The sequence below is a fragment of the Cupressus sempervirens genome, chromosome 7, assembly GCF_028749045.1.
Source record: "Cupressus sempervirens isolate cs-2001-9-10 chromosome 7, ASM2874904v1, whole genome shotgun sequence".
In the NCBI taxonomy this organism is placed as follows: Eukaryota; Viridiplantae; Streptophyta; class Pinopsida; order Cupressales; family Cupressaceae; genus Cupressus; species Cupressus sempervirens.
The window spans coordinates 614,362,687-614,389,562 of record NC_143124.1 but is presented as its reverse complement, the minus strand read 5'-3'; the positions used below and the strand labels follow the sequence as shown (position 1 = coordinate 614,389,562).

The 26,876-nt window shown below is 37.2% G+C and overlaps 1 protein-coding gene across 1 annotated transcript in view; it reads left to right on the top strand.

The window, feature by feature from the left end:
- Positions 1-26,876, top strand: part of LOC149548212 (PQ-loop repeat family protein / transmembrane family protein) — a 101,469-nt gene that overhangs the window by 55,973 nt on the left and 18,620 nt on the right. Inside the window, exons 5-7 of the mRNA XM_089792258.1 lie at positions 1,032-1,074; positions 16,517-16,634; positions 16,759-16,808. Of these exons, the coding sequence (XP_089648384.1) occupies positions 1,032-1,074; positions 16,517-16,634; positions 16,759-16,808 (211 nt within the window). The remainder of the gene's footprint in view (positions 1-1,031; positions 1,075-16,516; positions 16,635-16,758; positions 16,809-26,876) is intronic.

Below are 26,876 nucleotides of genomic sequence, written 5' to 3'. Positions count from 1 at the left end.
AAATTCCTGTTTTTGTTCTTCAAAATCTCAATTTATGTCTGCTTAAGTCATCTATTTCTGGAATTTGCCCGAATCAGATTCATTGGATGCTTTCTCTAGCTTTGTTGTCAATTTCAGCAACGACTGAAGTTCCCCCCTCCATTTTCATTTTGTCACTAATCTTTTCTCTAAGGTTTTTGGATTTCATGTTAGCTACTAGAATCTGTGACTGCAGTTGGATGAAGTTATATCAAGGATTCCAAAAAAATGCTGCATAAAGAGGAAGGGTCCATTACTTTTGAGCTTTCCCTAGCCAATTTTTGAATCATGCATACATTTCAATCGAATATGATTCATGGTCCTTGGATGTTTTCCTTATCAGACCGTGTCAGTCCTATGTGGAAAACTGCCAAATATTTTTGTAAATCTGTTGGCCTCCCTTTCGAGATTTTGCTCATGATAGAAAATTTTGATAAATGTGAATGCAAGCCTTCAGATATGCAGATATTGCCACATCTACAAGTGGTACTATTCTTTTATAAATCCCTTGCTCGTCTTCTAAATTTATTCCTTGTTGATTCTTTCGCATATTCAAAGACCTTCAGATTGAATTGAACCTCAGTCATTAGTGATATTATCATTTGAATGATGTACAACGCTCAGACTACTCAGCTTTTTCCTTAGGCAAAAAATGGTGTGTTAATTTTTCAGAGGTGAAAAACCCCTTAGAGCATCAGCCACGGCATGGATAGGCTCTGCTGTATCTAACAAATCCAAATACACACCTTTAATTCCTTTGTCAAATGTGCGCTGCATCTTGTTATGGTGTAGAAGGTTATACAGTTATATGGTTGTACAGTTCATTTGAACAAGCACGTGAGTGGTTAATAGAATATAAGAATACACATAAAATTTGGTTCATTTATATATTTCTATGGATACTACACATACCTTAAGCATTTTGGTTCTATAGTAATTTTTGTTCACCATAATTATTATACGACTCTCATTGAATGCACATTTATCTTATGTAATGTTGCTTGTTTTTACAGCCTAATCCAAGTTGTCATGACTGCTATCAAATACATTCCTCAGGTAATGAAAGTTTTCCATTTGTGATTCCTTAGTGGGGTAATTTTTTATGAAACATGCCAATGGTCCTCATGATACTGTAACCTGTCACTTTTCTTTTTATTTGTGGCATAGAAGTTTTTGTAAACTAGCAAACAACGGTCAATAATAAACATTATGTGATACAACGTGAAGGTATAATGTACGATATAAGTTGTAGCTATACCATCTTACAGGAAATCAACAATTGATCTGCTGAGTTCTCCTTCTGACATATTCCATTAGAATTGATCAAGCACATGCTGAAGATTGTCTTGAACAGTGATTAATGAAGATATTTTGAGTAAGTTGTAAAAGTGCAATTAATGTTGCACAGATATGAGGTCTTCCTGTCTAAAATTAAGATCGTTTGAAATGAAGAAAATCTGGTTTATCTGAATGATATAAACATGCTCTGACAGGAGGATATTTGTAAAGAAAAAATCTGAATTATTAGAAGCCCTGGAATGAACTGGTTTGATATGAGCATTTGCCAAAGATTTGAAATTGGGTGTTCATCTCAGCCTGTTGGTTTCTTGGATTTCCCAGCTTGTGAATCAAGAGTGGAAACATTGATTTTGAATTGAGGGAATTTTAGCTTCATGTAACTTGCATCTGGTGTTCAAAGCTTGCTTCTTGCATCATATATAATGCCTATCAGTTCATGCATTAAAGAAATTGTAAGAACAGATCAGCCTCTTCCATTTCATGATGCACATTTCAAACATGATAGCCAGTTAGTTGTATTTCATTTATTGAGGTTTTCATTTTGTCTTGGTGCATCCTTGACCATTTATTGTGACTGAATAAGGACGTAGCATGTTTCATGTATTGCAGAAATCTCCTGGACCATTTTGAATCACTTACATTTTCTTCTCTTCAACTATAGAATCTTGGCGTTCATTGGAATGATAAATCATATGAAGATCCAATTGGCAGCTATTAAGCAAATGACACTTCTTGCGGTTAAAGTCCTTATTGTCACTAAAGCCAAGAAGGGAGACATAAGATAGATTTAGAAATATCAGTCTATAATGAAACCCATTAAGAACTTCACAAGCATAAGAAAGAATACGTATATGTGAACAGGTATGCTAATACTATAGTATTCCTCTTCCGAATAGCTGGGGGGAGGGAGGGGGAGTAAATCAGTTATATTTAACTAATTTCCTGAACTTCTGTTAATCCAATATATACTTTAAAAAATTAGAAACTTATAACAGCTATGAACATGAAAACACCAAACACCAAACATGATGAACACCAAAATTTATGTGGAAACCCAAGACAAGAAAAAGTGCAGAGATATCAATTCTCATGAATAGAAAACTCGTTAAGGTGATTTTTACAAAGGGCTCTCCTCCAGTTTTTTCTCTGTAGGTACGGCTCATTGCTGGTAGAGCCAGTATGGGTTGGGCTAAATACCAAATTATTAATGAGGTTAACTACCAATACAAAGAGGCTTACTGCCATATGTTGATGCGAGTTTTGTATCACTTACATAACATATTAGTAATTGAACATCCGATACGGAATATCAAACATACAATTCCTCTCTTGAAAAGTTATTGCTTATGAGACATGAGTATAACTCCAACGTTCCTTACACCGTTGGATACTCGCTGAGTTTTATCGATGTGATTCGTTGATAATCACGTAGGCGGCCTTATGCAAATTGTTGAGGATGACTTGGACTTTGGTGGGATGAAGGTGATGGTGGTTCAATTTGTGAAATGTGTGGGGGCAGATAATGTTGATGGTGGCGATGATGGAGGACGTGTTTGCCAATGATGATGTTAATGGGAAAGCTGTGGTGGTGGAGGTGAATGGGTGTGTTCTGATACTTGACTTACCTCTCTAACTACCTCTCTAACTACCCTCTCTAAACTTTGACTACTCAGCTACTCACTATTCTACTCCTACTCCTATGAATGGAAGGTTAGCAAATGGATGGGGATCGAACCTAATGAGAGCTAATCAGTGGCCTCACTTCCACAGGTGCAATGATTCAAAGAAACAATAAACTAGTTCACCACACAAGGCTTCCCAACCAACCGCTAGGATGCTAGTGGTCTAGTATTGATCCCTATCTAACATTTACCAATGCCACCATGCAACTATCCATCTACTTTAATTTCACTTAAACAACTTGAAATGAAATTCGCTTCAACAACTTGAAAAGAAATCTAACTATGTGGAAGTAGAAAACATGCAATAACACCCAATATTCTTAATCACCATGCAAGTCACAACCATGAAGAAGAGAGCAATTTTGGTATTATCTTAGCAACAATTTCTCCAACACTTTACAAATGAGAGCAAATGGCCTTCTATAGGGGGCCAAAAATACAACAGACGGTGTAGATCAAAACAAGATCAACAATCTAGATTGGATCCTCAAAACCCTAATTAGGGTTACCACCCCATCGGCCAATGAGAAGCTACCACCTTGTCAATGGACCAATGAAAAAAGTGCAAAAAGTGGCAACCAATGAGAAGGCACCAAAATAGTGGCCAATCAGAAATAGACACTTATCCTATTCTAGAAGAAAGAGGAATTGCCACTTGGGCTTACATCAAATGATCTTCTAATATAACTCTTCCCTTTTCTTTCATTTTCTTAGCTAAAGCACTGAACTTAGCTAGCCTTTCGTTGACTTCCTCCATAGAAGGACAAGGTGTGTGCTTCGCCCTGAGTTCCGCTGACTTCACCACACTGCTTGCTGCTTGTAGTATCTTTTCATGATCCTTCTCATATTCTTTCGCAAATCCAATAAAAGCATTGAGAGAGGAAAGGGTGCCCAAATGCTTTTTCTTGATAGCAACCTTTCCTAACTCATCCAACCTCGACCCAAAATCTGTCTCTTTGATATCCTCTTCTCTGATACCCTCAAAATCAAGCGCCATCCCAACGTTGCTCATCATGTTTGATATGAAAGTGTTGACGCTTGGGCTGTGACGTGCAATCTCATTATGTATTTCTTCAAGTGTTCTAAATCTAGTAGTCAATGCAACAAACCAAGATTCAACTATATTCAATCCTCTCTCATCCACCAACTTGGCCCTCTCTAAATATGCTTCTGGTAGCCCAATAAATGCCTATAGCCTAGGAATAGCCAAATCTTTGATGGGAAGGAAACCTTTCCACACCTCTTCGAATAATTTGAACTTGTCTCTAATGGCCACTAATGAATGGAATGTCAAGATGAAGGGTAAGAAATTTTGCCCATCTTGGATTGTATCATGGATCCAATCCCTGACTTCATGTAGTTGAGTTGATATCTCTTCTGAATTGCTCTCGCTATCTTGAGGAAGGGCTGCCTGGTGCAACTGTTGGATGGGTTGGCAATCTCTCCAATATTTGTTCTTGGCCTCCAACTTTACTATTCTTTCATTTGCCTTTCTTAACCTTTCTCTGATTGATGCTATACCCTCCTGGACCTCCTCATATTCCATATCATTTGTATTCCTTCCCAAGTTATGTTCCACTATCTCATATTCTTGGGCCACAATCTCATCCACTGCCTTGTTGACTGTTGGAATAGCAATCTGAACCTTTCGGTGACCATCATTGTCGCTTCTGATTACCCTTGCCACCGTTTTTGCCATTTGTTTTTAGTTCTCGCTATCACCTTTTTCCATTAATCCTTGGATGTCCTCAACTGTATGGGTAGTTACCACCTCGCGTCTTGGCATAAGCATTTTCCTTAACCATAGTGGTGCAGTGCATCTCCCCAAATCTAGATTCGGTTCGACTAACAAAGTATCACCAATGGCCTCGGGCGCCTGACTTATCTCCTCAATGTTGATTGGCCCATCTTTTTCTCTACTAGTTTCTGCCATATCATTTCCTTCTTGGTTCTCCGAGAGAGGGGAGTACTCGGTACTCTCACTGTAGTCACTTGATTCCCAATTAGAGCTCACCTCTACTGTGGCCCCTTTATCACTTGAATTGACCTCTTCGCTTCTCACCTCAATTATATTGTCTCTTGATGGCATTGTGTGCTATCTTTTGGTTGGAGGTTCCTTGTGTTCTTTTCTTTTTTCAACCTCCAAGGCTTTCTTACTATTTCTAATCATTTCCTATTGCTGGCTACTTCCTTCATTTCTCTGTTTGACTGATTCTGTTTGTCTCTCTTTTGACTTCATCATCTCATAGGTAAGGGGAATCCTTTGCCTTTGCAGCTTCCTTAGTCTTTCATTAAACCACGACTTAGTATGTAAATCTACTGCCCTTGTAACTGCCTCCAAGGAAGGATCCTGATGGTCATCCCAATTGACTGGATTCAATTCTGTTCCTTCTACTGTATCATAATCTTCTCTCAGCACATTTTCATCATCCTCCAATTGATCCGGAATATCAAAGCCTCTCCATTTGATAGCCCTCATCATGTTCACCGATAGCCTTGAGAAAGCTAGCTTTCTCACATGAAAGTCATCCTTGGCGTTGGCCCAAAAGTCTTCTATGGTGGGAACATGCTTGAATTCATTTCCATGAGATACCTTGATAAGACCATTAGGATCAAATCCTTGCCTTGCTCTGTACCATCCTAGATGATACCATTCCAATTCCTTCTCCACAGCTTCAAAGGAGGCCCGATTTGGGCAACTATCATAGCCAATTATGATTGAGAATGTAATGCCTGTTTTTCCTTCGTTTCTCATTATTCTATCATAGTGCTCAAGTTGCTTAGCCAATTCCATTAAAACTATCTTGTCGGGAGGGTACCTTGGAAGCCTCTTAGGACAAACTATACTTCCTGCCACTCTAATGTATGCAAATTGTGGAAATTGGATGAACCAACTCCCATACTTTCTAATTCTAGCTTCTGCTTTCGGTGAAAGTCTCTTAGCAGGTGTCCCTTGTAATACCCTTACTGTCTTCATGGCGAAGGCATCACAAAATATCTTGTAATCCTTGTTGTTGTGCAAATCGAGTTACATATAGCATTCATGCACCAAATATTGCCTCGGCCCACTACCAACTTCTCCTAAGGCTTTTAGTCCCAAACTCTTGTACAATCTAGCAATTAGGTAGAACAGATAGGAGCCCATGTAGAATTGCCTTTGGTTTTGAACGGTTCTAAGTTGCAATTCTAGGTTCTCGCTTATGATCTTAGCCCAATCAAATCTTCTTTTCCCCTTTTCAATCTCATCAATGAAGAAGTACATCCAGTTTTCAAATTGCATCCTTTGAGCTAGGCCCATGATCCGGCTGAGAAGAACAATGAGATCACCATATTCTGGTTTGAAATCTGCCATTGTGAACCTTGATGATCTGCTAACACCTTTCTTTCCCTCGTGAATCCAATTATGCTTTAGATGCATGAAATAGGCCTCTTGGTTATCTTGAAATGATTTGGTTGCCTGATCCATCATCACAACGGTCATGCCTTTGTACTGGGGAATGTTGAATGTTTCTTCGATTGCTTGTTCGCCGATGTTGGCCAACACTCTCTTCCTTTCATCAAAAATGATGGATTTTTTGTTTAGATCAAATCTAGATGCACATTCCATAATCAATTCCGGACACGACAATGTAGGAGGAAAAGCTGCCGCATGTACAATTACACTTCTATATATCCTCTTTGCCAAGGGGGATTGTCCTTCCTTTAGTCTATCCTTCATCCATATCATATCCACTGCACCGATATTGGTGTCAATTATTCGCTTCATTTTCGAGAAGGGTGTTTTGGGCATCATATCCTCTTTGTCTTTCTTAGTGTTTGTCTGCTTGGGATTCTTACTTGCACTAACATCCTCCATACTCGTTGCCCTATTACGGGATGGTAGATTGGTGGACTAGAAGGCAAGTAGAACCAAGGGAAGCAATCCTTAGGCTAGAATGAAAGGATGTCAGCTTAAGGACCCCTTTCAACTCTAAATGATTAAAATTCACCTTAACCAATAATTGTACAACGACTTTTCGGAATTAGGACTAGACCTCAAGAACTTCAAATCCATTTGCAAACTAGGAATTTATAATGTAATTCGCCTCCAAACAAAATTACCCAACCTAGGGCAAAATCGCAGCTCCTTTCAAAAATCAGAATTTGCATAAAAATTGCCAACACCATGACAAAATCTGCCTTCTCACTAAAATCGCCCAAGACAAGGGCCAAATCTGCCCTCAAGAAAAAAAATCGCCTAAAATGGAGAAAATTCTGCACTTGCAAGGAAAATCGACAATCACCAAAAGCTGCTCCAAGAGGAAAATTTGCCAAACAATGGAGAAATCTGCCTTGGAACAAAGTCGCCAAACACCAAATCTGCTCTTCACTAAAAAACTCGCCCAAGGATGGAGAAGAATGAATGAGGAATGAGGGAGAAAGGGGGAAGGACCTCCTCTTATACTCAACTCCACATATCTTCCCAGCTGGCCGACTTGGACCTGGAGGGGAGAAAAAACAAAAATTAAATCAAAGTCATGGCCCATAATTAAATACTTAGCTAAAATTTAATTTTGCCAAAAGGGAAATTGCCTTTTAAGATTGCCAATTAGTTCTAAATTGCAAAAGGAAATTAAATGGTGCCGTGGAGATGTTAAATATTTCCATTTAGTGAGGATTTAGTAATTAATACATCATTAAAATTGGATTTTGGCTAACCAAAAGCCTTTTTTTAATATTAAATTACCAATTTCATTAAACGCAAAAAATTTTCAAGGCAATTTTAATCTATTAAAGCCAATTTTTTGCAATTTTCCTCCAAATCAATTTTGCTATGCTATTTAGAATTTTTTGACAAAATAAAGTAAAATTGCCTCTCGAGCCAAAAATTGATTTTTGCAATTTAGCCCCATTTTTACAAAATTAAAATTTTCACCAAAAAAAATAAAATTTGAGATTTTCCAAAACTTAGTTCTAACGAAATTTCTTTTTTGAAAGATTATTCAAATTTACACAATTATATCCAGATTTTCAAAAGAAACGTCTAAGTACAAAATTTACAATTTTATCCTGCCAAATGTTGCCTGTTGAATTTTGTCCGGCCTATAAGGATGAAATTGGTTGCCCTGGAAAATCAAGCGAAACCGGGTGAAAATAAGCTAAGTCTCTCCCACTTTTGGCTTGAAGGTGTCAAAGCTCAAAAATTCTCAAAAAATCAAAATTGTTGGACAATCCAAAAATTTGCCAAGGTGATTAAAACAAGGGGGGTCCCCAAATTTTTTTGGGGCGATGGTGTGAAAACCTCACAACACCATAATATAAGAAATGAAAGGATTCCACCATTGAAATCATTGTCACCAACAATAAAAAAAAACACAGGAATGATATTATAGACTGCTACCAATTGGACAAAATCACATATTCATCAGTGCAAAGAACTTTCCTTGTCAGATTCGCATTCACATTGCATATTGCTCACGTACAAACTTCCTCCACACCAAGATCTTTAGTACTAATGGTAGGATATACACATTACAAATCAAACGTCTGAATTGAAGCACATCAACCAGTTTCTAGATAAGACTAGACCCAAACAAATGGACCACAATATATTGCAAGGTAAATGTTAATGCAATAGGATCTCTGATAGAATAAACTGTATTTCAGACTGTAATAGAATATGTAACTTACTTTCTCTTAGATTCATGTGTTGCAGATCTTCAATTCAGAATAGTGCTTTGCTGCTTGGAAAATCTTCTACTTGAATGATAATGTATAGTTGTTCTTCAATAATCTGCAAGAGGAACAGATCACTGGGACTGCATATATGACTTGTGATTGATATATTTATTTCCCACCGATGCATGATAATATTTATATATAATGAGGAGTCATGTCCCCATAGGGGCATGACCCTACGTGGCCTGACCCTACTTGGGCATAACTACCACTTAACACAATATAATTACAATGCTAAGATCGGTGGCAGTAATCACACGCGATACATATCACAACCAATGTATTGTATAAATCGGTTATAGCAACATAAATCGGTGATAACAATATTAATCCCAATATAAATTGGTGATAGCTAGTGAAGCCCGATATGAGTTGAAGACATTTAATGCAGATAGATATATCTATATATATGAATATGCACATATTTGTATATACATATATATAGGTATATATGTTTGTTTGATATAATCACAGAATCAGATTTAATCTGCTCAGTATTACTTTGACAGAAGCTATATTTCAACAGTAAATGGGACCGACATGGACACAACTTAAGATAAATTTTGACAACACATCATCCAGATCACACACACATCATTTGGGGCACAATCTATTGGGATACCAAAGCATCTAATCCACATATAGGCATAGGATATGTTGACATCAATTTGTGTCACAGGGTTTGCTGAATTTCAGCCTTGAAGTTCAAAATTCGACAAACTTCAAAACCCTACTAAATTTTTTGTTAGAATTTGCCTCATATTCGTACAAGTAAAGGGCACATTTTTTTAAGATAGAATATATTTTAAAAACACATTTTCTAAGGCTTCTCTTGGTTGGGCACTGCACATGTTTTCATCTGCGAATGTTAAGCCTGTAAGAATGTATCCAAATCCAACCAGGATGACGTTTTTGAGAAAACTTCATACTCCAGCTGGTCGAAACATTTAGAAACATAAATCTTCTAATAAGCAGATTAGAGAATTACCTTCAAAGTCATTACTGTTCAAATCTAATCTTTCCAGGCAATAGGGGCATACGTTTCATCAAAATCATTACCTTCAATTTGTGTGTAGCCCTTGCAAACTGGTCTTGCCTTGTTTCTTATTACCTTTACATTTTCATCCAACTTGTTTATGAATATACATCTTGTACCAATCACATTCTTGTCAGCCAATCTGAGCATAAATTCCCAAGTCCAATTATTCTCTAACTAATCAAGTTCTTCCATCGCTCTTACCTAGTTTTGATCATTACATGCTTCTTCCACACTTTTTAGTTCTCTCCAAGAGTAAACATATTAATACTTCCTCTTGTGTCGCTCTACTTGTAATGATACCTTTATTCTTATCTCATATAATCTGATTTTCTGAATGGTTTCTCTATACATATGTTGGGTTCTTAGTTGTAGATGTCGGAGCTTGCTTTGTTCTTTGTTCTTTTCTTTTGTCTTTTCTTTTGCCCTCTATATTGGATATTCAAAATATTTTTTAGGAGTTTTTAGAATTTCCTTATCAACCTTCACATTCACACTTCTATTTTGTTCAGTCTCTTGTTTTAACACCAGTATGCCTTGGTCTTTGTCGAATATCCCAAAAATATACCTTCATTAGCTTTTCTGTCAAACTTGCCAAGATAGTTTTCATCTCTTTGAATGTAGCATTTTCTTTCAAAAATCATGAAGTATTTCACTATTTGTTCCCTTCCATGCCATAGGTTATATGATGTCTTTCCATACTTCCTTTGGTAAAGAACTCCATTAAACTTGCGTGAATTGCTTCTCTCCATTAAACTTGCTTCTTTGATTATTGTCCTTGCTGCTTCTTGCACTAACCGATTCATCATTTCCGCTACAACATTCTGTTGTGGTGTCCTACGGATTGATAATTGCCTTTGAATGCCATGTTTCTCATAGAAGTTGTTAGATTTATCAGAAGTAAACTCCTCTATCAGATCTCAAAGATTTCTACCAACTTCATTCTCAACCTATCTTGAATTTCTTAAATGCTTTTGATTTCTCTTGAAAATGCAACCGAAGACAATCTGAAATAATTATCAATGAAAAGGATAAAAGATCTCTCACCTTGTAAGCTTCTTGTTTTGGTAGGACCACACATGTCAGTGTGCACGAGATCCAACAAACTGGTAGATGAATGATCTTTTTCCTTGAATGCTTCTCTTGTGTGCTTTCTTTCCTAACATTACTTTTAGATAATATTGTTTGATTTAGACACTGTTGGTAAATCTCTCGCTGCACCTTTTGAACTTATCCTTATCAAGTTGCCAAAATTGATGTGACACATCCTCCAGTGCCAAAACCAGCTATCATCAGACCGAGATAACAAATAGCTCTTTGTGGCTCCTTCAAGCTGATATAGGTTCCTTCGTGTTCTTATGCCAACTGCAATAACAGTCCCAGACTTCTTTTGGATCTCACAACCTTCTTTCTTGAATAGAGCACCATAGCCATTCTTACACATTTTGTCCAACACTCAAAAGTTTATGACACAATCCCTTCACATTGTAAATTGTGTCAATGTTATGTTTTCCACCAAAACTAATACAACCAATTCCAACAGAATATGCTTCCTTATTATCACCAAATCTAATAGGACCTCCATCATTTTTCTCAAGTTTCACAAATTTTCTTTTATCACCAGTCATATGATTTGAACATCCACTATCAATCGACCATTCATTCTTATTTCTTCTAGCAAACAATGCTGGCTCAGCGTTATCATCAAAATCCGATCAAATGTTAGAAATATCAAATCTGACTTTTCTTGTTCCACCAAAAATAAACTGTTTAGGGACTTTGAGGCTATTTAGCCTAGGCAGTTTCAGTTGCAAGTCGATCCGTGTTGCCTAGATGCAGTTTTGGGCATACTTACTATTTATAGTAAGTCATTATTGGCATGATGGACTTCCAGTTGCAATGGCACGTCGATGGAAAATTGGTAATATCGACAAGATCATTTATTTATCTTTGATATAATTTATTAATGCGTTAATAAAGTTAAATTTAATTATTTACTTTATTAATGTAGTCTATAGTTTGTGGGGAATATTTAATTAAACATCTGTCTTTATTCTTTTTTTTGATTGGTAAGCGGCCTAAGCCTTATAGATTATATATATTAATAGAGATAAAATTTACAAAATTCTGTTCAAGCGGGCATTGGTAGGAAAGAATGGAGAAGAGCATCCGTCTTTATTCTATAATACATTGGAAGCATAAATAAAGCTATTGGGGACGTAGGTGAAGGGAAAATATGTACGTGGCATGGAAATATTAAAGAAGAAACTATCGCTATAAAGTAAAGGCTGCAAAAGCAACCACAAGAAAATAAGGGTGAAAAAGCAAAAAATCCCAAAATTATAGGAAAGGGAAAAGAAATGATTTTGGTTATCCCTCATTGTCAAGGTGAGGGGTTGGGCTCCTAGAAAATGTTATAAAAGAGATTGAATGAAATTTGTGAAATTGTGGAGATTATTTCTCTCAGGCTTAGAGAATGCAAACCCTCTCTGCCATCAATCTTCAAGCCATTGAAATATATGGTCTTGAGATTCGTTCTTGAGCTTCAAGGTAAAATTTGAAGATTGCGTGTGTTCACTATTTCTATTTATAGTTGTGGAAAATTGTATTTTGAGAAAGATAAATAAATTGGAGTTTGGATTTCTTGGGTTGATCCATTTATGTTTTTGTGAGATAAATCAAGGGGTTTGATTTGTAGTAATGGAGCTGTTATGATTTTGTTCATTGGTTTGTGTTGAGAAGAGGTCAAACTTGGGTGTCAAGTGTGGAGAATAAAGTGTCATTACTATTTGCACACATACTCTTTGCTAGCCATACCAAATAGTGGGTTGAATAATATTTCTGTCATACATACATGAGAACATATTCAAGGAGTTGTTACAGTTTCAATCAGTGTCATACAGGAGACTAGAAGGTTCCACCAGTGTTGTACAAGCTACAACTGATGTGTGCAAACCATACTTAGCCTGAAGCTGCCATTAATGTCTCGTACCAGGGTATGGAAATCTGCTACAGCTCCGTAAAGGTCTGAGAATCTTTAGGGATGATCTTTATAAGTCAATGGACCTCACAACAGCACCAAACAGTCACTAAACTGCAAATAAGAGAAAATCTGGAGCAGCATGTTTGGGCATGAATATGGCAATCAACATCAGTTTTGATATAAACTTTCAGGTCTGTAATATTTGTGAACTGCAAAGTGGTACATTGTGAACAAGCTTGTCTCTATAAAATTGCTGTGTGTGTCATTTCTATATGTTGTGCAAACATTTATTGTGTGTTGAAAGAACTGAACTACAAGCAACAAAAAACACCATAGCAGTCACATTTACTTCTGCATACATAACCAATCAGTAACTATGTATTTAGATTGCAAGAAAACTTTTTGACGAAATTCTTTTGATTAGAAATGGTCAAAAATCATCAGAACAGGGTGTATTTTACACATACACCCTATCTAGCACATGCACAACTGAACTATGCGTCTGAAAGATGTCATGCTCATGAGGGTCAAAAGTAAAATTGTAGGCACTCTTTGTTGTGTAAACACCCGAGAACTCCTCAGTGGGCTCTCTCTGAAATCCTGATGCATTGGTAGGTTCCCAATCACCATGAACACTCATCTAAAGAGAATGACCAACATCCACCTAAAAAGACAGATTTTCATATGACCATACATCATTCGCTTCAAACAAAGGATTGTTAATGAAGTGAACCTCACCACTGTGTTGATATAAACTTTTTAGGGTCATGAAATGTGTTACACTTCTCCTAAATCATATCATGATAAGCAATATCATGTGTGCTATACATTAAAAATGAAGGTACTACTGCTATGTATCTCATAGGACGACTTAGGAGACACTGTAGAAACTGCTCATTTGATATTGTTGCCACACTTCCTCTTCCAAGGTAGCTCTATGTCCATCCAAAACCTGATCCTCAGACTCATTGTCTACCAATGAATTTCTGATTTTTTTAGTAAGGTCTGATTTCTGCTTTCCATAGGATCAGTTGTATGCTGCTTACTAGCTGCTGAAAATTCATTGTAAAAATTCCAGATACTTCACTTGTGGAGACTTCTTGTTTTCCTTCTTCTTTTGTGATGTAGACCCCTTAAAAATGGATGCCATATACCATGGTAATCTGTCTATTAAAAAGAGAGTGAGCCACATGGAATGGAATGCCATCGGCAAAGAAGAATTTTCCAATGGCATCATCTATCTCATCTTTATTCAGCACATTGAATAACTCTACCATCTTGTTGACAACATTAGTAGTGGTCATTCGACATTTCCCCTTAAGGTCTTCTGTTTTACCCTTGAACTAGCTGGAATAGCATAAAGACAACAAGTTGAAAGTCACGGGCATTCCTAGTAATACTAGAAGTAATAGGAGCCCTTAATGACAAAAGTGCTGGTACAGGACTCTGGTCACCATCGGAAGCCCACAATTTATGTATTTCAATTCTTTTTTCAATTGACAACTTGCCACAAGTTCCTACACCTTTTTTAGTGGCATAAAACAAGGGTGAATTAACTAACTCTTGTGTTGGTGCCTTGAAGTTTAAGCTAACAAAAATGAGATTTCTTTAGCCTACTGCCCTTTGTTGATTTTGCTTACAATTTAATGGCACAAAAGTGAAATTTCTTTATCCAACTGCCCTTTGTTGATTTTGCTTGCAATTTAATGGCAGGTTGTTTTAAAGATGAATTTCTATCAAAGGTGCTCTAGGAAAAATCCTCTAATAATTTTGAAGAGCAACTAAAATGTACACTATCTATAGGACTTGTTGCCTCTGCCTGAGTTTGACTAAATCCACATAGGCTCAAGTTGTTCCTCTAAATCACTCGTTGTGTGAAGAACTCATACTCATAGTGACACTACAAGAAACAAAATTTATTGTTATAATACATGTCACAGTGTCACTAAATTAGTAAATAATAAGCTATGCATAGTGTAATATCCCTTTACGGATATTTTCCCCAAACCCTTGATATTTAAGTGCAGATTCAAATCCGAACAGTAAACCAATATTTAATCTAAATTCCAGAACATTAATCGTTCAAAACCAGCAGATAAGCATATGAGAAAATCCAAAAAAAAAGTGTATTTATTTCCTCCAATATTCAGAAGTACATATTAAAATCAGGAGTTAACTCATATAACCATCAAATGCATTACTGTATTATACAACCGCAATACAATAACATGCATATATCCAATTGATCCAATCTTACAAATGGTAAAAACAGTCAGATTGGCAAATGTAGATAAATCTTGTAAGAAGGCTAGGTTTGTGTCCAACCTCCAAAGCTTCTTCAAGGGTTTGCGTCCTAGAAGAAATAACCAACAACTGTTTCCACCTCCCAGATTAATATTTATTTTGAATATTATAATCTTCATATCATACCATGTGTAGTCTGTTGTACCTTTATCACTTTTCCCAATGTGTTGCATGCTCTTTTAAGCAATGTGGGATAAAGCATCTTTTTTATCCTTTAGTTGCTTAAGTGAACATAGTACCTTTTTAAATAAAGTGACAAGTTAAATGAGCTTTAATAGTCACTTAGTCAGTAAACCATATAATCACCAGGCATTAAAATTACTGACCAAATGAACTCAGATAATCACATGCAATAGCTTGTTGGAAAGCTCTCGGCGAGACGCTTCCAAACCAACATTGAGGTACCGAAAATACTGTGCTCTGTTTACTTACTAAAGATAGTAAGTATCCGAACAACCTGCCAAAACTGCTCTGATGGATCTGAAATTGGAAATGTCTAGGCCAAATCTCGAATTGAACCTCGTAAAGAACCCTTTTCGCCCTCGAAACCTAGGCAAAGTGAGCCGGCAATATAGAATTATAATGTCCCAGAAAAAGGGGACATTACACATAGGCTCAAGAGACATGAATTTTCTTCTTTTAAAAAAAACAAATTAATGTCATGCAAAGCTCAAAGGTAGAGGATCGCAAAAGCATAAGTCAAAATGTAAGTTTTTGTTTTTCAAACTTAATTAAAAAAGGCTTCCACTTTTGTTTTTCTTACTCTAGGCTACTTTAGGTCACACAAAGCACAAAAGCAAAGGATACACAAAAGACAAATCTAATTTGATTTGTAAATTGATTATAATCTTTAAATTTCTAATCAAATATTTTTAAAGTTCTTGCTGTTAAGATTAATATTATATTTATCGAAGTTTATAATGGAACATTTATAAATAGATAAATTCGAACAGGTAAATAATAAAATTTTGTTATTATAAAAGTAAATTAAGTAAATTTGATCATTAATGCTTTATTCATTTGTAAATCAGAAACTAAAATAATAATTTGAAATTTAAATTAGTAAATTTTAAACCTTGAAATATATTACTAAATTATCACTATAGGCCATCATTAAAGTATCGATAAACACAAAAAAATGAGACTTTGACAGAAAACATAATAGAAATCAAATGATCATACATTTAGAGGATCAAGTAATATTTTTTTAGTGTTTTTATTTCAATATCTACATGTATATTATTTTAAAGTTTCTTTCATGATTTTCGACAGAGAAGCAGCCTCTTGGCATTTGAAACCTTGTTTGCTATGTTGTTGCATGATAGTGTTCAATTTAATAGATTCTTATGCATGGAACAATTTTTTTTAGCACTAAAGGTGTCTTATTTTCCTTTTGTGTGGTTGGGCTATGTTGTTACTTCTTTCCTAAGATCCTCATAATCAGCATTCCTAAAATCTCAATATTCATGTTATTAGGCATGGATGAATTTTACAAGGAAGAGTACAGAAGGATGGAGCATTGGGAACATTATATTGGATCTGTCTGGTGGAATTGCAAATTTTATGCAGATGGGCGTACAATCTATTGACCAGAGTATTTCTTCTAACTCCAAATTGTTGGCTGTTTATATGTCATCTTTTTAGAGTGTTTAAATTAATGGACATACATAGTTTACATTTGAATTGCAAGAGAGGAACTGACTGTTAGTATTTTGTAGATTCCCTGAAGAACTATTACGGAAATATAGGGAAGCTGCTTCTTTCATTGGTAATATCTCCATGCTCTCCCCTCTTCTTGGAACATGTCATTTGTATGCACACATGTTGTCATGAGATATAATATACAGCTTGCGTTAACTTCATTCTTGATGGTTGTTAAATGGAAAACATCTCTCCCTCTATCTCTCTCTCATACACACATGAATCCATGTATGCACAAACTTTCTCTCAAAAATCCTATTTTTTTATTTATGTCTGGTCTAGAAATTAAATAAGAATGAAAATGTAAATTTGAAAGGAACAAGTTATAAAAAATCTGTATAATCAAGTTGCCTAAGAGAAAATGTAGATGAGAATTGTCTCATACCTACAATGTTCAAACTGGAATGGAAATACAATATAAAGAGGCTTAAATTATCAGATATCTATATAAGCAACTTCTCTTCACAGAAATCGTATTCTCATATCTGCAGTATTCAACGTGATGATATTTAGAATTTTAGATTCAATCATTCAAGGAAAATTAAAAGTTGATTCATATATCTTGATCAACTGAACATGCCCAGGAAATCCAAAAGTTTTAGCATATCGCTGTCCCCAGCCTACCATCCATCACATAGAAGCTACCAATGAAAATGCACTTTCTGTTTGATATAAGCGCTGATGTTCCTAGACGACATATGGTTTCTTTGAACCATTCTTTATCATCAAATTATTTTGGGAACATTTTTATTTTATTAACATCCTTTAGTTAATTATGTGTATTGTCCCCTTTTCCGCGCTAGACCTAGTGGCGCTTAGTTGGTCTATCTTTCCATCCGGATAGGCTAATGGCATTTGTTTTAGGATGCCAGCCAGTCACAGAAGTCTTTTGGTTTCAGTAGACGAGATATTTAAGTGGGAAATTCTAAGGTTAAAGTCACATTGCTTTATTAAGTTGATTTATAAAGTACTTTATTAATTAAAGTCACTCTGGGACAAAATGACTTAAGTGACTAAAAGACAAAATAGTCTTTTATCCCACATTGCTAAGTTGCACGCATCTCCCCTCACTTCGAGGTTATACAAGAAAGCAGTTGTATTGTTATTGACACCACGAATATATGTTATTATTCAAATCCTAAATGGTTGCTTAATTGTGATTGTGCCTTCTTGAGGACGAAACTCCTTAGGAAGTGGAAGTTGGACGTAGCCCCAGTCTTCTTTGTGAGACTTACATCAGATTCAGAATTCGTTGGAACAATAAAGTGTATTTGTTTCCAAACAGGATTTCTTATGTTAGCTGAGAGTTATATTGGATAAAGTGGTCACTCCTTCAGCAAAGTAGAGACACAGGATCAAGAATCACGCGAGGAGCAGAAGGAGAAATATAAGGTATTTAATGTAACTCTACAAGCTCCATTTCCACTTACGAATTGTAGTATAGCCAAAGGTGGAAGCTCGGTTACGGGAGGAAGACATTTAGATAGTTAGACAGTCACCCTCCAAGAAGCACAGGTTGTGCGAGAAGTATGGGTTATCTGAAAAGACAGATTGGAAATCCAGACCACCTCACGCATTCTATGGTATCAGTAATTAAGTTCTGAATGCTGCCATAAGGGACTGACAAAAGGTCTATGCGTGCCCTATTCGATTTATTAGCAAAGATTGACACTTATCCGACATAAGGGAAGAGACGCCGTTAGTGCAGGGATACTATGGGTCAAGGCTATCACGCTAAGGGGAGTCCCAGTAGCTAGTGCGGATATAAGAACGATTGGATGTTGGCAGCTACAGAACAGAGACCAGTGAAGAGCATGTTGTGGATGGGTAGCACGGTGTACTACAACTGCTGAGATACAGGTTCTATTAATTACCTTGTTTGTGATTGTAAACAATGTGTAGTGATTTAAAGATAATTAAGCATGTATGAATGCATTCGAAAATTGTTCCTTCATACTTCAAGATAGATGAAACATTGTAGGGGTCTACTTTAATTGGAGAATAATATAAAGTCAATATTGTTATTTTCTGAGTTCTTACATTGTTTGCAAATTCCTTAGTCATATTGCTATAAATTCTGGAAATTAGAGCTTTTACAACAGTATCAAAGCTTAACACTGGGTTACATGCCAACTATTTGACAAAATACCTCTAGCAAAGGATCAACTCTTTTTGATCGTACCAAGTCAAAATCATTACAGTGCTATCAGAGCCATACATCTTGCCAACTTGTGGGGAAAAGTTATTACATAACAGGCTAGATTAAAAGGGAAAAAAATGACAGCCAGGTATGAGGAGAAAACCTTATAAATTTAGTCACCTCCAACCTGAATGGGCAGAGTCTTCAGATCAGATTGACATTGAGGATAGTTATTTAGTTGACGAAGAGATATTTTTTGGAACAGGTGAACAGGTTGAACAGATTGAGCAAATTGAACAAGTTGAACAGGGTGAACAGGTACAGGACACTCATGGCTCGTAATGAGAATGAACAAGAATGGGAAGTGAGGGAAACCCTGAGAGCTATTAGAGATGGGCAAAACAATATAGCTACTGCACTTCTGCAGCTTACAGGTGCTATGCAACAGTTAGCCCCGCCTCACAGGGCAGCCTAGAGTCATCACAATGGAGGTGGTAGTGTAGTAGGATTACCCTGAACTGCTAGGGCCCCCACACGGAACATGAACATGCCTTTGATGCCCGTTTCTAATGCAAAGAAAGAGGTAGCACCACTTGCGACACCAAACTTACTGCCAGATAACGTGATGGCAATGTACAATGAATGAGTTTTGTTTCCTGATACGATTAAACATAATTTACCCTTTGTTCAATACTTAAATCAGAAAAGGGAGATAGAAAGACCACATCAGGACATGAGACCTAGAGCACAAAATAGGGATTTGAAGCATGCCATGAACAAACTATCTCTTCCTACTTTTGAGAGCAGCAGTAAGACATCAGCGAGAGCTTGGATTCACAAGCTAGACACATACCTGACACTTAAGCCCATGTCAGAGAGAAAAGCCATTAGATTCGCTACGATGCATTTGGAGGGAGCGGCATATGATAGGTGGCATCATGGGCTAGTCACCCAGGATCATGGGCTCATTATGTCTTATGAGACTTTCAGCTCTAAGTTGATCACTCACTTTGACAGGAAGGATATAGAGGTCTATTACATGGATTTGGCGTAGTTGCGATAGGGTGGATCTCTAGATGATTTCATTGTTGAGTTTCAATAGATTTCGGTGATGGTTCCAGATATGTTAGAACAATGTAAGGTAATGTTGTTTACTGAGGGTATACAGGACAAATACAGAGGTTTGGTTAAGGTACTTAAGCCAAACACCTTGGATGATGCTATTAAGATCACATGTGATCTAGATTCACCCTCTTCGATATTGCAACCTCCTAAGATAACTTATAAGGGGTCCACTTCGTTCTAAAAGAACAAAAACTAGCATAAAGCTACACCTCCCAGGATGGACTTTGAGACACGAAATGAACTTAGGAGGAAGAAGCTATGTTTCACTTGTAGAGAGCCATGGACATCGGATCATAGATGCCTTGGCAAAGGCAAAATACATTATGTCGAGGTACTTTCAGAGGAGGAGGATGAACAATAGGAGGGCAGCGATGAGGAAGAAGGTGAGGAACAACCACCTAGAGAGAGAAAGAAGGAATCCATTCAGGGATAGCCTCCTCTCATAGCTTCCCTTTCTAGCGATGTCACGGGGCATCCCTTTCGTTTGAAGGGAATAGTTAGGGGACAATGTATCATGTGTCTGTTAGATACAAGGGCATTGCATAACCTCATAAGCACATGCTGGGTTACAAAGAGGAAGTTACAGATTGATGACATACTCGAGTTTGAGGTTAGAGTGGCAGGAGGTGAGAGATTGAGATGCACAGGGAAAGTGTTAGGACTTCCAATTCATTTTGATGGTTTCCTTCTTGATGCAGATTTTTATGTGGTCAATTTGGATGGACTCGATGCCATGTTGGGAAGACAGTGGTTACATACCATTGGCAAATACATAGTTGATCATGATAAGATACAAATGGAGTTCTTACAGAATGGCTGACAAGTGATCCTCAAGGCAATGTCAGAGGGTGAACCCAGGTTGATTTCAGCCCATAGGATGAAGGCTATTATGAGGCATGATGACATGGAGTGGGCAACACACTGTTTCATTTCCTCTAAGGCTACCTTAGACTCAGGACAATAGTTTCATATCAACATTCAGCCAGTGCTTGATAAGCACAAGAGGGTTTTTGATGACATACCTTCGGGCATTCCCCCAGAAAAAGGGTTTGAGCATATCATTGAGTTAGAGGAGGGCGTGAAACTTGTTATCACTACACGTTATTGTCATCCCAGACACTATAAAGAGGAGATAGAAAAGACAATTAAGGAACTCTTAGACATGGGACACATCAAACCTAGCTCCAACCCCTTCGCTTCTTCAGTTGTATTAGTGAAGAAGAAGGATGACACTCTTCACATGTGTATTGATTACCGTGCTCTCAATAAGAGGACCATCAAGAATAGGTACCCTATTCCTCGCATTGATGAGTTACTGGATGAGCTACATAGGATAGTTTACTTCTCAAAGATTGACCTCAAATCGGGATACCATCAAATACGGGTTCGCGAGGAGGATGTGCATAAAACAACTTTCCGATGTCACTATGGACACTACGAGTTCTTGGTTATGCCATTTGAACTCACTAATGCACCGGCTACATTTCAATCATGCATGAACCATATTTTTAGAAAACAACTGCAAAAGAGCGTGTTAGTATTTTTTGATAACATCTTGGTTTTCAGAAGAACTTGGGAGGAGCACCTGCAACATTTAGATGAGGTACTCAGTGTTATGGAGGAGCACTCATTATTTGCGAAGGAGTCATAATGTGAGTTTGGATTAATCGAGATTCTGTACCTTGGTCACGTGATTGGTGTAGACGAGGTGAAGGTACACCAAGAAAAAATTCAAGCAATCCTAAATTGGCCACCACTAAGGAATGTATTAGATTTGAGGGGTTTCTTGGGTCTTTGCTCTTATTACAGGAGGTTTGCTAGAGGTTTTTCACAAACAACAACTCCTCTCACTGATCTCACACAGAAAGGGGCTTTCAGGTGGACAGTTGATGCATAGGTGACCTTTGATAAGCTCAAGTAGGTGATGAGCACATGCCTAGTCTTAGCACTACTCGATTCCTCTCAATTGTTTGTACTAGAGTGTGATGCTTCAGGGAGTGGGATTGGCGCTGTTCTAATGTAGGATAGGCATCCAATCACCTATGAGAGCAGGAAGCTCAAGGATGGTGAGAAACTGTACTCCACCTACAACAAGGAAATGTTGGCCATTATGCATGCCTTAGCCAAGTTTAGACAGTACTTGGTGGGTAGCAGATTCACAGTTAGGATGGATCACAATAGTTTGCGCTACTTCTTAGAACAAAAGGATCTAAATGAAAGGCAACAAAAGTGGGTCAGCAAGATTCAGGCCTATGATTTTGACATCGAGTATGTCAAGGGTAAGAACAATGTAGTGGCTGATGCACTTTCCAGGAGATCTTTGGTGGTAGAATGTTGTGCTATTTCCCAGATATCGGCAGATTGGAAGTCCCAGGGGCTGGTTGAGTATTCTAAGAATACTCAAGCTTGTCAGATTATGGATGGACATCTTCAGGACAATGGGTACAAGATAATCGATGATGTGATTTTTTTTTAAGGATAGGATCTACCTCGTACTAGGATCTAAACTCAAGGGTAAGATTATCGAGACTCTTCATGATGCACCATTAGTAGGACACCCAAGTTTTTTCAAAACCTATAAATAGGTAAGGTAAAGGTTTTCATGGAAGGGCCTCAAGGACAATGCCCTCCAGCATATTAGAGAATGCTGGACTTATCAGCAGAACAAGTCAGAGCATGAGCTTCCAGTCGGGTTGTTACAACCTCTTCCTATTCCAACGTAGAAATGGGAGAGTATCTCCATGGATTTTATTACAGGATTGCCGAGGGTGCAGGGCAGAGATTCCATTTTTTTGGTGGTGGACAGATTGACGAAATTTGCTCATTTCTTTGCCATAGCAGCAGATTGGTCCTCTCAAGTAGCTGTGTTATCTTTCGAGAGGTTTTTCGTCTACATGGTCTTCCTTGCACCATTGTGAGTGATAGGGATAGCAAGTTCCTCAAAACATTTTGGCAGGAACTATTCAGATTGATAGGTACGGAGTTGACACCTAGCACGAGTTACCACCCCCAGACGGACAGGCAAACAAAGATAGTAAACAAATGGGTGGAGGGTTATCTCCGGAGCTATGTAGCAGGGCAACAGAGGGCTTGGTTTAAGTGGTTATACTTAGGGGAATATTGCTGCAACTCCTACCACATGTTCATCTAGATGACTCCATTTCGAGCTCTCTATGGCAGCGAACCTCTATCATTCGTAGATCTGGCTTTGTAGGACAGCAGGGCACCATTAGTTGGGGATTAGATACAAGATCAGTAGGACATTCTTAGATCCCTTCGGGAGAACATTCTACAAGCTTAGAATCAACAAAAAATGTACGCTAATAGCCGTCAGACAGAGCGAAGTTTTGAGTTGGGTGAAATGGTTTATCTTCGACTCCAATTGTACAGACAAAATTCCTTGAAGAAGAGTGGGTCTCAAAAACTCCAGCCTAAATTTTTTGGTCCCTATCGCATTAGTCAGAGAGTTGGGGAGCTCACTTATGAGATGGACTTACTAGATGACAACAGAATTCATAACGTTTTCCACATTTCTTGCCTCAAGAAAGCGATTGGTCAGCATGTAGTGCCCTCCATTGGATTGCTTCCACTTGATGAGGAAGGGAAGCTAGTATTAGTTCCAATAGAGGTGATAGAGGTCGGAGAAAGGAAGCTATGTAACAGGTCTATCAAGGAATATTTGATTCGCTGGAAGGATTTGCCATATGAAGATGCCACTTGGGAAAGCGAGTCAATCTTGCAGCATTCGGCATTGAGATTGCTTGAGGGCAAGAAGGGAGGAATTTGATGTCCTCTTCTCCGCACTAGACCTATTGGCGCCTAGTTGGTCTATCTTTCCATCTGGATAGGCTAACAACATTTGTTTTAGGATGCCAACCAGTCACAAAAGTCTTTTGGTTTTAGTAGAGGAAATATTTAAATTAGAAATTCTAAGGTTAAAGTCACACTGCTTTATTAAGTTGATTTATAAAGTACTTTATTAATTAAAGTCACTTTAGGACAAAATGACTTAAGTGACTAAAAGACAAAATAGTCTTTTATCCCACATTGCTAAGTTGTATGCATCTCCCCTCACTTCGAGGTTATAAAAGAAAGCAGTTGCATTGGGATTGACAACATGAATATATGTTATTATTCAAATCCTAAATGGTTGCTTAATTGTGACTATGCCTTCTTGAGGACAAAACCCCTTAGGAAGTGGAAGCTGAATGTAGCCCCAGTCTTCTTTGTGAGACTTACATTAGATTCAAAATTCCTTGGACAGTAAGGTGTATTTGTTTCCAAACAAGATCTCTTATGTTAGCTGAGAGGTATATTGGATAAAGTAGTTACTCCTTTAGCAAAGTAGAGACACAGGATCAAGAATCATGTGAGGAGCAGAAGGAGAAATATAAGGTATTTAACACAACTCTACAAGCTCCATTTGCACTTACGAATTGTAGTATAGCCAAAGGTGGAGGCTCGGTTACGGGAGGAAGACATTCAAATAACTATGATAGTCACCCTCCAAGAAGCACGCGTTGTGTGGGAAGTATGGGTTATCTCAGAAGATGGATTGGAAATCCAGACCACCTCATGTAGTCTATGGTATGAGTTATTAAGTTTCAAACGCTGCCATAAGGGATTGAAGGAAGGTTTGTGTGTGGCCTATTCGATTTATCAGCAAAGATTGACACTTATCTGACATAAGGGAAGAGATGTCGTTAGCGCAGGGATATCGTGGGTCAAGGCTATCACGCTAAGGGGAGTCCCATTAGATGGTGCGGATATAGGAACGATTGGATGTTGGCAGTTACAGAATGGAGACCTGTGAAGAGCATGCCGTGGATAGGTAGCACAGTCTACTACAACTGCCGAGATAGAGGTTCCATTAATTACCTTGTTTGTGATTGTAAACAATGTGTAGTGATTTGAAGATAATTAAGCATGTATGAATGCATTCAGAAATTGTTTCTTCATACTTCAAGATAGATGAAACATTGTAGGGGTCTTCTTTAATTGGAGAATAATATAAAGTCAGTACTGTTATTTTTTGAGTTCTTACAGTGTCTGCAAATTCCTTTGTCGTATTGCTATAAATTTTGGAAATTAGAGCTTTACAGAAGTATCAAAGCTTAACACCGGGTTACATGCCAACTGTATGACAAAATACCTCTATCAAAGGATTAACTCTTTTTAATCATACTAAGTCAGAATCATTACATTATGGCTTGAGTGTGGGGATTTTGACTTAATGAACTATTTGATGAATTCAAGTTTTGCTAAGCTGTTTCTTTCTAATTTTATTTAAATGTTCCTTTCATTATTTATGCATTAGAGTTTGTAAACAAGATATAACATCTTCACATCAGCCAAAGGTATGTCGTGGCCTTTTTTAAATTGTTTTGTGCAACTAGTTTGTTATGTTTTCTTGTTTCCTAGAATCTGTTACATTGTTAAAAAACACATTCCCTGGTCTCAAAAACTTGCATGCAGATTTAAGTAATCTTTGTGTGAAGCAACTAATATTTTTCAAGTTTGAACAAAATGATATGATTTTCAAGATGCTCTAGATCTCATCAAATCCATTTGTCTCATTCACGTAACTTTGATAATTTAAGAACCACTTTCTATGTTTTTTATTACATATTAGAATTCCAATCTATACTATAGTAAGCACGTTGGACATAAATAAAAGTCCTTTTGATTTATTCATTGAACTAGACATTTAAACCAATTAACTAGCGAAGAATCATTTCAACCTTATCTTAACTTCATGAACACAGGTTTGTCTAATTGTTAACTTGTGTTCTCACCAAGACAGTTCAATAATATGCCATACCTATTTCTTGAATTCTTAACAATAATTGATTCCAAGTCCATTACTTTATACATCTAGTTTAATTGAACAAAACCAGGGACTCTAAATTTCGTTCTTTTACAATTAGAGTCAAAAGGATTTTGGATGTGTTGGCATCTTCTTTAGAAGTTCGATTTATTCTAGATGGTGTGTCCCCTTTGTTGCTTTGGCCTACTTTTTGTTGGAGCGTGCAACCAAGATCTTCAATTTGCAATATCGAATAACCTTCCATAGACACATGAGACAAAGAAAAAAAGAAAAGATGTTATCATACCAATCAAGAATACAATGAATATAATATTTTCTACATATTGCTTAACATGCAAGAGAAGCCATGTTATTAAAGGCAAGGCAAGACCTAGAAAGGCATAGGATTAGGACAAGTTTCATAATAATATGAAATAAGACAAAGTGATAAGTATTCTAGGTGTACTCTAGAAGCTCTCCAAGTAAACTTTAGCACTAGGTGTGAATAGGTCCTAGAAGAGAATTGCTTAGGGAATAACCTTTTCCCACCAACACACCTTGCACTTGGGGAGGACCAAACCAATGCAAGAGTGCAAATCATTGGTCCTTGACAAGGAGGCCTGATAAAGTACTCGTGTACAAACAATTTTTCACAAACAGAAAAAGGGATAGAAACCCTAAAAAAAAAAATTTCTCCAAAAGAGAGAAAACATGCAAAGAAAACATAAAAAGGTAACAGAAGTACTCAAGAAGATCCTCCGAGGACAAAGACCTTCAATCCAAGCTTAGATCACAATTGAAGATAACAAGATAAGAACAAAGATTTATGAAGATGTCCACAACTTGGTGCATTCTAGACAAGTACTCCAAGATAAGAACGCCATCTTATGAGGTCTTTGATGAAGTGCTTGTGAATTTCAATATGCTTAGCATGTTGATGCTCCCTTGGTTGTGCAAGATATGAGCGATTCTTTGATTATTACACCAAATGTAGTGTAATGTTCAAGCAATGATATGTTGTTGTTTATCTATGACCGTTACAATTGCCACATACATAAACTATC